This window comes from Pygoscelis adeliae, unplaced genomic scaffold, assembly GCF_000699105.1.
Source record: "Pygoscelis adeliae isolate BGI_AS28 unplaced genomic scaffold, ASM69910v1 Scaffold127, whole genome shotgun sequence".
NCBI classification, from domain to species: Eukaryota; Metazoa; Chordata; class Aves; order Sphenisciformes; family Spheniscidae; genus Pygoscelis; species Pygoscelis adeliae.
Window position 1 is genome coordinate 80,875 of NW_008825208.1, and position 16,236 is coordinate 97,110.

The following is a 16,236-nucleotide window of genomic DNA, read 5'->3' on the forward strand; positions in this document are numbered from 1 at the left end:
CGCTGCCACCGCCCGGCCGCGGATCCCCGGGAGCGGGACGGGCGCCCGCCGCCCTTCGGTAGCCCCTGGGGATGTAGTGGTGGCAGGCCCTCCAGTTACGCGTATTGTCACAGCCTGTCACCTCCTGGGTGTCCCTGCTTTGGTTTGGTGTTGTCTCATCTTGAAGACCTCCTGAAGTAGAGCTGCTGCACTGCCCTCCGGTCGGTGCCTAGTGAAAGCGGTGTATGTGGTAATGGGACAACGACTTCTGGGCGTTTGACGCATTTGCAACCTAAGCAAAACCTGCATTTGTTTACTGCGGTTGCACTGCAGGTGCTTGAAATAGTATATAAGTTAAGACTGCAAAGGAGGGGCCTAGTGTGGTCCGATACTCAGTTTTTCTGGCACTGCAGCAGCAGGGAGCTCCAGTTTGCTGTGTACAGCAAAAATTCTTTGCGCTGCGTAACTGAATGACTTTGATTTTGCATTCTTACAGCGCTTCCTGTTTCGTAGTCATTTCTTCATGCATTAGTGAGGAAGAACTTTCTGGCTTTTTCTTTTTTGATTGTTTAATTTTCTAAGTGCTTTTCATTGCAATGGAAATGCATGGTAAGGCTGGTCCTAGGACCAGTCCTTCAGGACCTCCCTGTTGTGGGTTAACCCCGGCTGGCTGCTGAGCCCCATGCAGCTGCTTGCTCGTCCCTGTCCTGTCCCCGTCCCCCCCACAGTGGGATGGGGGTGTGGAGAGAATCAGAAGAGTAAAAGTGAGAAAACTCGTGGGTTGAGATAAAGACAGTTTAATAGGGAAAGCAAAAGCCACTTGCGCAGGCAAAGCAAAACAAGGAATCCCTTCACTCCTTCCCACCGGCAGGCAGGTGTTCAGCCATCTCCAGGACAGCAGGGCTCCATCACGCGTAACGGTGACTTGGGAAGACAAACGCCATCACTCCAAACGTCCCCCCCTTCCTTCTTCTTCCCCCAGCTTTATATGCTGAGCATGACACCAGGTGGTACGGGATATCCCTTTGGTCAGGTGGGGTCGGCTGTCCCAGCTGTGTCCCCTCCCAGCTTCTTGTGTACCCCCAGCCTGCTCACTGGTGGGGTGGGGTGAGAAAAGGCATTGACTCTGTGTAAGCACTGCTCAGCAATAACTGAAACATGGGTGTGCTGTCTACGCTGTTTTGGTCCCAAATCTGAAACATATGAGCTACTGTGAAGAAAATTAACTCTGTCCCTGCCAACAGCAGTAGAGACCAGTTCTTCAGGACATTTCCCCAGTCTGATAATTGCTCTTCAGCACAAGCTTCTCCCTTCTTTTAACTAGTTGGTTTTGCATCTTGCATGAATACCCCTATTCTTTTAGTTGAAACTTGTCTTTTATGGCATAATACACAGTCGCCTTACAGTCTTCTGTTTCCTGTGGCTAGAAATTCAGGTATCAGACTAGTTGGCATGACATGTCTTTGGTAAACCCATGCTGCCTCTTATTCAACTTGTCTTCCACCTTTTTTTACTTAAACTTGTTTTGCAATGTGGTGTAAGGATATTTTTCTTTCAAATTTTATTTATAAAATTTATGTGTTACGAAGATCAGGTTATGGGATCTTTTGTTATCCAGAACTTTTTTCTTAAATGAAGATATAGTTGCTATTTTAAAATTATGTGGTAGTGTTGCTGATTCAGCAGATTTATTAAAGATTTTTGTGTTTGCAATTTAATGAGTGCTTCAGTGTGATCTAATTGTAAGTTTCAAAACTAGACACCAAAGCCGTCCCAAAAGGCAGAATTTTCTAAGGAATCTATTCATGTGGCTTGAAAAATAGACCTTTGCCATATAAGTAACAGGCTCATAAAATATTTTCCTCAAGAAATGCGGAAAACATCCAAGTGAACAAATCCACAAAACCACATCCTGCTGTTTTAAAGAAAAAGTAGAGCAGTTGTAAGAAATTTAAGACTGTTTGTGATGGAAGTTGTTCATGTTGAATGTAGCGTACAGACCTCTTCAGTTTGCCAACACAGTGAAATGTGCGGGAAGTGGCTAGGAAAGAGCTTCTTTGGAGAAGCAGAGGTTTGGAAAATGATGCACTTATTAGAAGAGACACGTGGACTGCTGGAGTGCTGTGGTGGGTTCCACAGCTCAGCTGGAGGGAGAAGGTAGTATGCAACGTAAAACTGCTGGGAGACTCTCAGGGGAACTTTTAGTCGTGGGAGCAAGTAGAAGAGGCACAGGTGAGAGCTGCTCCCTTCTTGCCCCCATTTGGTCACCCTAAATTCCACTGAATAGCTGGTTCTTAAAGTTTTTGGTTGCTTTTGAAGGTGTATGGTAACCAAATAGGAGAGAGCAGGCCTAGGGATTTATTGCAGTGTACACAGTATTAGCTTCTTGGAGAGCTGTCTCTCTAGATGATGCATCTTGAGGATTGGCTGCCTGGGTGTCTCTGAAGATTCAGGAAGAGTGGATTTGGGGGAAGTCACACAATTTAATTTCCTGACTGCAGTAATTGGTGACATGCAGCACAATGTGTTTGTTGTGTGGTCTGCAAGAAAAGTAAAGGCAAATGTGAAAATATCTTGCTTATTTATCCTTCCAACCTAAGGGCATTCCTTCATAGCTGCTCAAACCTGTATCTGTAGTGTCAGTTACTTTCCTTTATATTGTTTTCTAAATGCTGAACGGTTTTGTTGATTATCAAGGATGTGAAAAATTCTCTGAGCATAAGATTTTTTTTTAAATACAGTTTCTGCTAAATTATATTTAACTATTCAGAAATCTGGTGTGGCATTCTGATTAAAAACTCCACAAAACACAGCTGGTATGGAGAAGATGAAGGAAGAATTACTTTCCACTGTCTCTTGTTGTGCAAAAACCAGAGGATGTTGAATGGGACTTTCAAGGATCTCATTCAAAACACGCAGACAGGCACCATGTAGTAAGGCTGCTGAACTCCTTGCTGAGGGATGTTATGTGTACTAAAAACGTATATGAACTCACAGTATGGGACAAATTGATTCAGAAAAGTCTGCTGGGGCTGTTAAATACAAAAACATCATCTGCAGCATTTGCCTGAGTCACAGATAGTAGCTGGAGAGGATTTGGAAAAGTTTCACTCTATGTTTATGCTTTCCTTATATTCCTACAAAGGCATTTGCTTCTGACTGTTTTTGAAGATGGCTAAGTGAACCATGGGTGTGGTTGTCCTTATGTACAGAAAGAAGGCATAGTTCCAATGTAAAATTAAAAAAAACTCTTTATGACTCAGTTGTAATTTTGCTGCAGTCTTACTGTGAGCAACAGCCAAGGAGACAAACTCTGGAGGAGTCTGCACATTTAGGATGGCATTTTTGCTTGCCAACCGATTTGAAAATTATTTCTGCCTAAGGGATGGAAAAAATACTTAAATCCTCTAAAAGGCTACTTGCGCTGCTGAGGTTTTTTTGGAATTCACAGTTTACGTATCATCTACTTGCAAATGTGTAAAAGGAATGTTCAGATTGATTGCAATAAAAATCATCAAACTACTTGTTGCATATAGCTTTATTAAAATGTTTGTAATATGTCACCTATGTTATGTGGGTTATTTTTTATAAAGCTTTATTGTATTATGATGTTTGGTATTCTCAGGTGAAAGTAGAGAGCCTTCCAAAAAAGAGGGGGGTGGGGAAGGAACATGTGAGTTTAGCATTATTGGTCAACTAGCTTGTAACAGTAACATTAATTAATAGTAATTAATATTAGAAAATAATATACCAGTTCTTATAGGAGATTAGTTTAAGAGAAAGTACCAGCTACAGGTTTGTTCTAGTGTGGCTTCTTGTATATAACTGTATTTTTCTGTAGCACTACGTTTATACTGATTGGCACATAAACATATCTGGAAAGTAAGAGTTACAAATCTGTCACTGCAAAGTATTTCAGAATACTCTCTTAAATTTTCCAGCGATGACAAGGCTGATAGCTCAAGTGATGCTGGAGAAGCTAGTAAACCTGCAGAGATGCCTACGCAGAGAAGAAAACGGATCTCCACCATGCCCAATCTTGTCAAACCCAGAGCTGGACCTTCATCTGCTCAGCGTTCATCAAAACCGCAGAGGCGAGCATCACAGGCTCCTGATGGCACTGCTGCACTTCAGAAGGATTCCTCTCCATCAGAAAAGAGTAACGTTGAAAGCTCCTTGAAGTCTCCTATGCTGCCTGAAAAGAAAACACCTGTGCCACAAGTGCCACAGTTTTCCCCACTAAAAAAATCGGTGAACAAAGAGCAAACTGTAGGTGTAGCTGCTCAAAAAAATGATGATACCTTGCAGAAGAATGTACCCTCCCCACTCAAGGAGAGGCCAACACAGGAAAGATCAGGAGCACAAGAGGAAAAGCTACCTACGAAACCTGTTCCTATAAAAGAGAAACGGATGTGTTCTGACCGTGAAAGGATCCTCAAAGCTCGGAAGTTAAGAGAAATGCTTAAAGAAGAGCTGAAGAAAGAGCGGATGGTAGGCCTCTGTGTTGGGCAGTGCTGATGTGTGAAGGGCAAAGACGTGATTCACCTAACATACATTATCTCTTTGCAGTAGTGTTTTCTGATGATCATTAGCTGCTTACTGCTAATAGTCCATGATATCTCATGACTCTGTATGGGTTTAGCCTGTTTATGAGCAGTAGTAGCACTGTGTTCCCTCATAATACAGATTTTGTGAGAAATTTTATATCTTTTCATTTGACTAGACCCACAAGCCTTTTTGACATGAAACCTATTATATTAGAGTCAACGTTCCAATTTTAAAAGTTTCACAGTTGGGGAAGTGTGCTGTAAGAAGCTTGGGATTTGGAGTTTCTCTCATTTTTTCAACTTCATCATTGACAGAGTTCTGTAATTTTGAATAACTTTTCACTTTCACTTGTGCCAAGTATTGCATTTCTCTGAGGGGGTACATCACTTAAGGGTCTGTCATGTCCTCTCTGACAAAGGGACGCTTTTAAGATAAACTTATTTCAGTTGTTGGGGACAGGGCAGGGGGAACCAATGGGGTACTTTGTAAACAAAGAAAAATATTCATTTGTGAAATATAAAGTACCTTCAGGGTGAATTTAAGTTTGGGTTTTTTTATTATTTTTGTATGGAAACAGTTGAAACACAGGCCTCCAGTAATTGAAGGACGTTCTCCACCAGATCGTTCTAAAATGACCATGAGAGACTTGATATACTATCTGCCAGAAAACAATCCTATGAAGTAAGTATAACTCTCTTTCTCTCTCCTTAGGTGAAATGATTTTTCTTTTTCTACCAATTTAATGATTGTGAAAAGGAGAATTCTTAAATCTGGAGTATTAGCACAGATACAGTATTGTTGGAATGGTAACAAAAGCTTCTAGACATTTTCACATCTACTCAGTCTTCATATGGAAGTGAGAAAGGAGATTAATGTACTTGTTGAAATACAAAAACATGAACCTGTCCCTAGTGTTGATTTGTATCTGTACAAATGCAGAATAACAGAAAATCTTTTTTTTTTATAACTTGCTGCTGTTAAGTTTTTTAGTTATGGCTGCTAGGGATGTTATGACTGCCTGCCAAATCTGGTGGACTACAGGAAGCTAAGCATTTCTCCTTCCTAGGTGCTGAAGTGCAAAACGCACTGCAAGACCCAGGAGGTCTCTCCACTCCAGCTGGATGGATGTAGCTGCTACTGTTCCCTTTACAGGTTTTGCCAGTAGCAAGGCTGAGTGAGCATCCCAGAGGTGCACATACACAGGGAACACTAATACAGCTGGCTGCACAGACTACCACAGGCAGAGCAGGGCCTTTTTCCTGCAACTACCAAAACCAATCACATAAACATAAGTACAGCTATCCAAGTCCTGTTCTTCCTCTCAGTAGCAGATGAGTTTTCTGTTATTGTCTGTTATCACCTGCTTGTTAATGTTTGTGTGCTTGTGTGTTTTATTTATCACTTTCCTTGTTATTTTTTCTTTCACACTGAGTAGTCCTTCAGCAGGTAATGAACCAGATGCTCTCACATTCCCTGTACCCTTACAATGGATTACTGCTTGAAATATCTTTTTTTTTTGTCCTTGCTTATACAAAAAAAATGCAAAATCCATTAAGCAGTGGTGGTTGTTCTGTTAGATTTAAGTCTAGATGTGGTACAAAGAATTGAAAAAAAGCTTTGTGTTTCTTTGACTGTTATCCGCTAAAACCAGTTTTTGTGGAATGAAGCAGAAATGTGTCTGTACAAACATTAATCTCTAGCTTTTTATAAAATTCTAGGTCTTCATTGGCAGAAGAAAAGAGAACAGAAAAAAATTCTGCACTGGGTCAAATGAAAGAGTAAGTCTTGGTGATGGAAGTACTTGTAGTCAAAGTTTTCTGATGTTGGAAAAAAAATGTTTCTGTGGTAATACTAACGGTGTAGGTCTTTTTTTTTTTTTTTACTGTTTCGATGTCACAGCCCTTATTTATAACAAATTGTAATTTGGGAGGGGAGGGTGGTTAAAGAGCATTTTGTTTTCAATATTATGTTTTTGGATTTGTCCATTTTACGATAGAATGAAAAGCAGATTACAGAGTTTATGTATTGACTAACTCGCTGGTGGGTTGCATTGCTGGGTGGTTCATTAAATTGTCAAATGTCTGGCATATGGAGCAGCAATTCAAAACACTAACAAAAGTATTATTTTTTGCTTGGTCTCTTAAAATTGTAGACAGGAAGAGAAAAGTTCCCCTGACCATGAAGAGGAAGATGAGGAGGAAGAAGCAGAGAATGGGGAGGAGAGTCAGGACGGTCCACTTCTAGTTCCTCGTGTGAAAGTAGCAGAAGATGGTTCAATTATTCTGGACGAAGAAAGGTAACAAATTCTGTGCCTGACTCAAGGACAATATATTCTACATTGCTGCTTAGTTTGTGAATAGAGAACAGTTACTTTGGACAGGGACAAACGTAAGTGTATTTATGTGTTGAGAGTTGAGCTATCCTAACTTAGGGAACAGCACAAATATATGGCAAAGTATATAAGCAGCAGTTATGTGCATCTCAGTAGTGGCAAATTTTCTTGAGAAATGTTTTTGGAGAAGCAGATAGAGAGGAAGATGTTGTATTTTGTTACAGTGAATGAATGCTGAATATTTGTCCAACTTCCAAATGTCTTCTGTTTAGTGAACTTCTTTGTTTCTCACAGTTGCATGTTTCTGCTTACTGTTACTCAATTGTCCGTATGATTTGCTTCAGCTTTGCATCTTGCGTGTTGCTGCTTTATTCAGCTGTCTGTTTTCGGTAACTTTGCTTAGAATATTATTTTTTTAAAGTATTAGATTACCAAATTGTTCAGTTCCCCAAACGTATTATTAGCATGAGGTTTAGGCCAAGGTGTAAGGCCAGAGCAGACCTGGTAAAGGAATTTGAAAGTGTTGTAAAAAAATATGGAGAGGCTCTTGTGGTTTTGCAAAATAATTTTCTTGAATGTTAAAAAGACAATCTTTTTTTTAGGTATTAAATTATGTCTGTCTGTACTATACCATACCTTATAAAAAGGGAAAAGCAAATTTACTTGCACAAGCTGTATGCAATACAGGTTAATGATTTCTTGCTGCATTCTCCCATTGAAATATATGTTAATGTAATTATTACACGTGATTACAGTACAAACTCTGACTTACGGCAGGAAAAATCTGAATAGCTGGCTTATAAACATTTGTGTGTCTTGTTAGCAATATTTTCAGATGACTCTCTTTGTGTGTTTGCTTTTCCAGTTTAACCGTAGAAGTTCTAAGAACAAAAGGTCCATGTGTTGTAGAAGAAAATGATCCCATCTTTGAGCGTGGCTCTACAACTACATATTCCAGCTTCAGGAAAAGTTTTTACACAAAACCATGGTCAAATAAAGGTGAGTATATTTTTGGTTTCAAGTTTTGAGTCTGCAGAAGAATCTGTTTTCCATCTATGCTTTGTACTCAAGAATTTTTATTTCCAGTGAAGTAAATGGTTCTGTTTACGTGTGACGTAGTCTCAACCCTCCAAACTCTTACAACAAGCAGAGCTCTGATGTCTACTGTGAAAATTGGCATGTTTAAAAAAATCCAGTGCCTTATGATATGCAGGCTACCTGTGAATTTTTTCTGTCATGAACATTTAGATGCTGTGGAAATGCTAGTCTGCCTTATCAAAAGCATAATTTTGGATTCTGGTGTCCAAATATTTGAGCTCTATATGGAACAGTTAGCACTTCTTAACAGCTTCTTTATTTGGTTCTTCCAACATGGGCAGGAATAAATTCTATAAGTCATCTCTGTGTGGGCTGATTTCAGTGTACGTGGACAGCTGTGTTTTTATGAGTGCGTGGGTTGGTTTTTTTTATTATGCCTGCTGTGAATTGATTATTATCTCTAGGCTGACAACACTGTGCAAGACTTTTTACAATTGGAAATGTTTTTTTACAACTGTAGGTGCAAAAAGTAGCTTCAGAATTCACTGTGCTGCTTTTGGAATGCACTCTTCTCATGTTAACAAATAATAATGGAGATGGTATTTTTACACATGCTTTTTTCTCATTTCTGTTTGTGGTTGTGTTCATAAAAATGAACATTGGCAATTTCAAGTTGGTTAGCTTTGATTTACTAGCTTTACAAAATGTATTTTACATTCTGCAGTTTTATAATAGATTAGACAGTTCTTTCTGTTAATAGTTCATTCAGCAAATGTTATTAGAGGTACTTAAGTAAAATAACACACATACTCCAGCCCAGCTGAACTTGCAGCCACAGTAGATAACCTTAAAGTTACCTATCTCGTTGCATTAAGTTTGAAAGGTGTTTTTATTTTAGATAGCAAGAAGAATGGTTAACTAAATACTTAAGTGTGTTTATCTCTCCCACCCACGCCCCCTGCCCCGCTCCAGAAACAGACATGTTCTTTTTAGCTATCAGTATGGTAGGAACAGACTTCTCCTTGATTGGACGGCTGTTTCCTCATAGAGCAAGAGCAGAAATTAAGGTAAAAATTAAAGCACTCAATAAAGCAATTAAACGTCTGTTTTCACTTTTCTGTTTCTCATTTGCTATTCCTATGCTTCCTGTTAGTATTGATAATTTTGATGCTAACTGGCTCTGTAGCAATGCTTTTTTAATACCTGTTTCCAAGAGGTAATAAGTATCTGAAACATTAATATGCTGGGTTGAATTCCAATCAACTTATCTTATAAATCTAGCATATCTAGACACAGTTTGTCTCAATTTTATTTTAATTGAAGAATGCTGCTAAGCATAAGTGGATGTTTGGTGAGGGTCTTCTGTGTTGCCTCTTTCGTGGTATCCAGCTGGGAAAATCTTTGATATTTCAAACCTTGCATAGATTGGAAGTAGGGACAAAAATGTTGAAAATAATAAAAAATTATGACTGGTGATATCTATTGGTGACAGGGTTTATATTTAAAAATTAATTACAAACTTGTGTTCTGTGGGTGTGCTTGTAAGTTTTACTCAACTTTAGTTGATAGAAGGTTTTGTTGCATTGAAGGTTTATCTTGATCTGCCATTTTGTACAATATACTGTTGCATTTCTTGCTTACTGAAAAAGACAAATATACCTTTGCTTTTAGAACAAGTTCAAACGTGAGGAAAAAGCTAATGGATGGAGGATAGACAAAGCTTTCAGTAAGTAAAGTAAATGTACCCCACCCTACAATGAGTCATTAAATGGTAGGCATCTTTTTTCATGGTAATTTTTGTGCTTTGCCTTGCTTGTATTAATTATAAGAAATTTTTGCTCATAGGTGAGTTCAGAAGCTGGGGAATCTTAGGTTTTTATAACAAGCATGGTTCACAGTAAAGATCTTTAGATTTAATTTCTGGCTTTTCTATATGTCTGATAAATGAGATTAATATAAACTTTCCCATATATATTCAGTTGAATATTATTCTGATTCATGGGAATTTCTAGCACAGTTACCTGTTGTAAACTGCTTTGAGAATCCTTAAAAGCTTTGTGTGTTATTTGAATGAGCTACATAAGTCCTAGAGCAGCATGTTGATACATTATTTGATACTGTGGTACAATTCATGTATTTGTCACTTCTTAAATTTTCTAAATTAAGTACTGTAAGCTTTTTACTATTTGTTTTTTAAAACCAAGCTACCATAATCCACATACATGTCAACTCTAGTCTGTGCTCAAGTGATACAGAAAGTATTCTCAAAAACAATTCTCTGTTTAAATCTATATAACCTTCACTTTTTAATATCATAACATGTACCACTGATTATTTTACAAAGCAGAAACTTGGAAAAGTTATCAACTTTGAAATCTTTTCTATTTCTTTGCTTTAATCTGATAGAAGAAAAGCGGCCTTTTGATTTTGAATTCTTTGCCCAGCTGCTTGAGAAGGTCTTAGCAGATGAGGAAAAGAGGAAGCAAAAGACTGTTAAAAGCCAGAAGCCAAAGGAAAAGAAGCCATCAAGGCCTCGGAAGAAGCCAAAAGGTACTTCAAAAGAATGCTTGAGATATCATTACAGAGCAGTGGTCAGTAATGTGTTGCTAGCAGAGGAAACATCACATAGGGAATCTTTTCCTTCCCTGTTCCAGACAGGGCAAGAGGATCCTGACTTCATAGCGTAACTTTTTCAGATGTAGTTTACTGATGTGTGGGATGGTAATAACTGGTAGCAGCCAGTTTCCTGAGGTGCGTTTTCTCCGGGCAGGAATGTGAGACCACACTGAGATTAGTGCTCTTCCATAGTCTTGAAGCACTGATATTCTAAACAGGATATTCTAATTTAACAGTTGATAAGTATCTCCATGAGTTGCTAACTAATTCACTTTTAGAATCCTTGGGCCAAAACCATATTTTTGGCAAGGTCTTCTGTGACTTTTAATTTAAATTTTTCTTACATTTTAAACCCTTTTCTTTTAAGGGTTCTGTTTCACCTTTAATTATAGTTTGACTCCCTAATTCTGAAGGGTGTGATTCTTTTCAAGGAGTCCTGTAAAAGTTGTTTTAGTTTTCTGGTCTGTTCAAAATAAAAGGATAAAGATTATGTTTAATCACTATCGATCACCATATAGTGTCTTACTACCTCAGCACCTGTGAAAGTACCTTCCACAGATGTGCTTGAACTAAAAACGGTTATACTGATACCATTTCAAAAATTCCCTGCTATTTCTGTTGAGTTGTTCACTTGTTTGTTCCACAAGAACCCACTTTTAAGTGGTACTGTGGAACAGACAAGTGAACAACCTTTTTAAAGGGGATGCTAGCTAGGAAGCAACATCGCTGTTTAATTCTTAAAATTGACATAGCTGCTGCTTTTTTGTAGCCTTCATTTCAGATTTGATTAAGTAAAATGTCCCACCTATTAGGACTTACAGCTACATATAGAAATTCTGGTCATAGACTTTAACAGTAGATTGAAGGTACTTTATGTGTAAAGCAATGTGAGTATGCTTTTCTACTTCTCTTGCGTTTTGCATTTCTTAATTACAGGGGAACAAGTTCATATAAGAATAGTAAAAAGGACAGGGAAAGGTTCTTGGTGGTTGATGTTCTGCATAAATACAAGATCAAGACAAAATGTCCAGAAAAGGGGAGGGAGGAGAATTTTAGAAACTCAAACCCAGGAAAGAACTTGTGAATTATTAGCTAGATAATAGTTCAGCTTTCTTATGTAAATAAGAATGATTAACTACAGTACATCTGTTGATCAAAATTACTTTTTCGTGGCATACTTTCTGCAACCATCATCACCTCTTTCTGCAGGGATATGATAATTCTTTTCAGGAATAGCAATGCCTGTTTTTCCTGCATCCAAAAGTGACTGTCTAACCTGCTAAAAAGTATAGGAACCAAGAACATTTACTAAATTGGCTTTATATCCTATATTGACTTTACCCTGGTGAAGTGTTGTCCTGTGGATGGAATGTGTTTTGCATTTAGTGTTGAAGTTAATCTATGCTGAAGCTTTTGTGTTAAGTCAGCGACCGACTTCTCATGGTCCTGCCCATATGCCTGGCAGTATATTGGCAGTGATGTATGAATTCACAGGGTGTTGCTAGTGGAAATACCTTTGCAATTTATGGCTCCTAATACTCCATCAGTCTATTAACCAGGAACTATATTGTCTCAATAGCAAAAGCTGCCAACACAGAAGCTGCTAATGATCAAGATGATCTTCAGGAAGCCAGAATTTCTGATGCAGAAACAGAAGCAGATGCTGTGACGGCTGAGAAAGAAAATGAGGAATCTTTGGGCATTTCTGAACAGGCAGAAGAACAGGTTGCGTTAGAGCCAGCGTTAGCAAAAAAGAAGAGAAAGAAGAGAAAAGATGATCTTGAACAGGAAGTGGAGAATCTTCCAGAAGAAATGGCTGTCCCTTCAAAAATTGCTGAAGAAGGGAAATCCTCTAAGAAAAGTAAGAGGCAAAAATGCTCACTTTCGAATGTTCAAATATAAATTTTATATAAAGACACTGTAGACTTAAAAATGAGAACTTGGGTTTTGATTTGTATCACTGATCTGCCTTGGGAGGTTGTGGAACAATGCCTTTCAAAATCAGCTTTCATACTAAATCTAAACATTTTAGTTTTGCTGAGAATAGTTCTCTTAAATCTTAATACTTAGGCATTTCTACTGGGATTTTTTGTTTTAAATTAACTTTTGCTTCACTGTAGCTAGGATGTGAGAATTGGGATTCTAAGATGTTGCCCAGAATGTTCCAATTTATTTAATTCTTATTCATTAGCAGAAAAAAAAATGGTATGTGATGCAAACAATGATGGTCGTACTACCTGTAGAGAAGAATTGGATAGTGTTATTGAAGGAAAACAAGATGAGACAGCTGTTACAGAGGACGAGAGATCAGAGTCCTGTTTATCAGTGGATGACATAATGGAGAGAGAAAGTGACGTCAATTTATGCAGGTAATGTTTACAATGGAAAGCTTAGGCAAAATAAAAAATAGTTTAAAGTTTTTAATATTGGTTTTACTTATTCAAATGCTTACCATCATGTTAACTGGCACAGAATGGACAGATTTTTAGTTTCTGAGGACTGTCCTGGGTTTTAATAAACTTTTTAATTTATGCTCTCGTATTCTCTGCCCTGATGGGCTGTCCTTGCAAAGTTAATTTATATTAATACTAAAATCCCATCCAAAACTGCTTTCACTTTTTTTTTAGGGTGTTCATGAAGACTATTGGTTTATTCTAACTCCTAATATTTATCTCAAAACACTGCTTGGTAATGTTGCTAAGTAGTGTTGCTATACACTTGGAATTTATATCTGTTTTTAATAAGATGGTTCCTGTGGGAAAGGGAAGTTGCTTGGACTTTATTTGTGCAGCACCTAGGTGGGAGGCAAGGTTTTGGTTTCAATTTTGGTCATTCTTTTACTAGAAAGAAACTGAATATTTGTTTCATTAAACTTGTTATACAATAAAGTGGTAAACCTAAAAAGTCATCATGAAGCTGTTAGTGCTACTTCAGAATATTGCGTGTTAATAGTTTTATTTAGCTGTATTGTAATTGTTTGTTATTTCATATAGATTGCCAGAACTTTTATGTGCTTTAATACCTCACTGGAAGCATATGAAAGAACAGTATTTGTCTTTGAACTCAACATAGATTGTTACAGAAGATCAGGGAGGAAAAAAAGCTTCTGTATACAATGTTTATATTAGTAAAGTCTGTTTTTAAAAACAGAATCTAGTCTAGAATATTTAGATGAGATTTTAACATCTTCATGCAACAGCATTGCAGAAGTACAAAAGTTGTTTTAAAGCTCATATCCTGCAAACCACTAAAACCTGTCAGATTCTCTGAAACGCATATAGTTATTTAATGTCAAAATTGCATAACTTTTCTGTGCAACTTGATCTATCTGTAAACAGTAATAGCTTTTTCATTAAAATACGCTAATAGAGTGTTTTTGTGTGCTTTTATTGATTTCAGCTTTGAAGATAGCAATGATGTTATACTAGAAACAGAATCTGCTAAACTGAGAACCCTAAATATTAGAGATGATACATCACAGGAAAGCCAGGTTTCAGAGTTACAGGTTCCAAAGATTAGAAGCAAAGAAAGACAATCTGAAGAAACTAGAGAAACAAAGGTATTTTTATTTTTTATGTAATTCTTGCTGCTTAAGATCTTCCTCTTTACCATTAAAAGTGGGTTTTTTTAAATCAAAGCCTTTTTTTGGTTGTTTTTGTGATGTTTTTACCACTAGGTGGAAAAAAGGCAACAAGCCTGAAAACATCACCAAAATTTAAATACTATCAATTTGGCTGGCTTTAACGGGTTGTTTGTTATACTAAATTCATTCAGAGTGTATACTGTGCACGCCTGGCTTACCTCATAGAAAATTTAAACAGCTGAACAGTTTAATTATTCAAAAGTGAAGCAGTACAATGTCAACAGTAAAACCTTGGAGCAAGATTTTGCTGGCATACACTTACTAGTGCGACGTTAGAAACTGATTTGAGCAGGGTGAGTACTGGGTTGTTTGTGCTGCCTCAGAATGAAAACCTGTGTAAACTCTTGTCCACTGGTACTGGCTGCCAAGAGCTGTTTCAGGAAAGATACAAGAAACTGGACCGAGATTGAATGATCTTTCTTCGGGTGTGTTCTAATCAGGTCCGGCCGTTTAGAAACTTCCTGAGATTGTGTCTGGCTCTTTTGAAGCCCTTGAGGCACCTCTTAGTCATGAGTTTTTCTAGCTGCTTTTTTGCATCGATCTCTACCTTTGTCATGAATTGCATACTACAGCTGAGAGTTCATTCCTTTAATTATTCACTTAATCCAAAGAATACACCTTTTTATTGTTTTAAGCCTGATGCCTAGTAGTTTAATATGCACTGTACTTCCATTGTTATGTTCCTGTTCATCTTTATGATGTTCCTGTTCACCTTCTCTAGCTATTCTTGTTTATAATGGCACTTTTTCCTCTCTCCAACAATATTATTTTCAAGCTGAAGAGTCCTAATCTTACATTTCTCCTCATATAGAGGAAGTTCCATTCCTCTGATCATTGTTCTATCCTTGTATCATTGTCACTTTTGGAACTTAATTTCATACTGTTTAAATACTTGTGCTGAGGGGGAATGAATTATTTTCTCTTGTGCTTTCTAAGATGAAGAATGATCTTATGGCTAAAGTTTGTGGTGAGAGATTAGGAAATTCTAAGTGTTAGTGTTTCCCTAATGTGATGGGCACATTATTTGTCCTTTAGCCTTATTTTTGATTCTGTTACCGAAAATAATGTCTTCATCTTAATAGAAAATCAGCTACTTAGGATATTTGCAAATACTAAATGCCTGTACTTGGAAATGTTATAACAATACAATCTCCTGATATTAGTTGGAATAATGTTTGTAAAAATCAATGAACTGAACAGGGCAATGTGCTATAGATATACACCAGCCTATTATAGTGGTATCAGTAGCAAGAGTAGCTAAGCTCTCTGGCTGATAAATTACAGCTGTTTGACATGCGAAAAAGGCATAATAATCTCTAAAACTGATAATTTCAAAAGACCTTTTATGTCAGTTCTAATTCTCTTGGCCTGCTGTGGTTAATTTACTTTAAAAGTATATGAACATAATCACTGACCTAAAACTAGAAATACTTAGCCAACTAGTGATGTGAAACATGATTCTATTAATGTTATTAAAGAGGTAAATAGAGTAGAGAAATAATGTTTTTATGCACTAGGCTTTTACCTTAATTCACGAAATAGATTCCATAAAATCTTTGCTGTAATTGTGATTAGTTTGCTAGGTTGTTAATTTCATTTTCAGAGTGATGGTCAGTGCTCTTCAGGAAAATGATTTAAATACTATACCTGGAAAGTAATGATAGCTGATACTGCCTAAGGAGTCTGTTATCATCCTCATCCAATTAAAAGACAAAGAAATGGACTGACAGGAACCTCATGAAGTTCAACAAGGGGAAGTGCAAAGTCCTGCACCTGGGGAGGAACAACCCCAGGCACCAGTATGTGCTGGGAGCCACCCAGATGGAAAGCAGCTTTGCATAAAAGAACATGGGTGTCCTGGTGGACACCAAGTTGAACATGAGCCAGCAATGTGCCCTGGCTGCAAAAAAGGCTAACGGTATCCTGGGCTGCATTAGGAGAAGTGTTGCAAGCAGGTTGAGGGAGGGGATCCTTCCCCCCTATTCATAGAATCATAGAATAGTTTGGGTTGGAAGGGACCTCTAAAGGTCATCTAGTCCAACCCCCCTGCCGTGGGCAGGGACATCTTCATCTAGATCAG

At 37.8% G+C, this 16,236-nt stretch overlaps 1 protein-coding gene across 1 annotated transcript in view; it reads left to right on the top strand.

The window, feature by feature from the left end:
• Positions 1–2,907: 2,907 nt before the first annotated feature.
• Positions 2,908–16,236, top strand: part of BDP1 (B double prime 1, subunit of RNA polymerase III transcription initiation factor IIIB) — a 55,445-nt gene continuing 42,116 nt past the window's right edge. Inside the window, 12 exon segments of the mRNA XM_009328976.1 lie at positions 2,908–2,912; positions 3,921–4,470; positions 5,105–5,208; positions 6,246–6,305; positions 6,680–6,823; positions 7,725–7,858; positions 8,870–8,964; positions 9,569–9,623; positions 10,304–10,447; positions 12,093–12,374; positions 12,705–12,882; positions 13,913–14,072. Coding sequence (XP_009327251.1) covers positions 2,908–2,912; positions 3,921–4,470; positions 5,105–5,208; positions 6,246–6,305; positions 6,680–6,823; positions 7,725–7,858; positions 8,870–8,964; positions 9,569–9,623; positions 10,304–10,447; positions 12,093–12,374; positions 12,705–12,882; positions 13,913–14,072 — 1,911 coding nt within the window.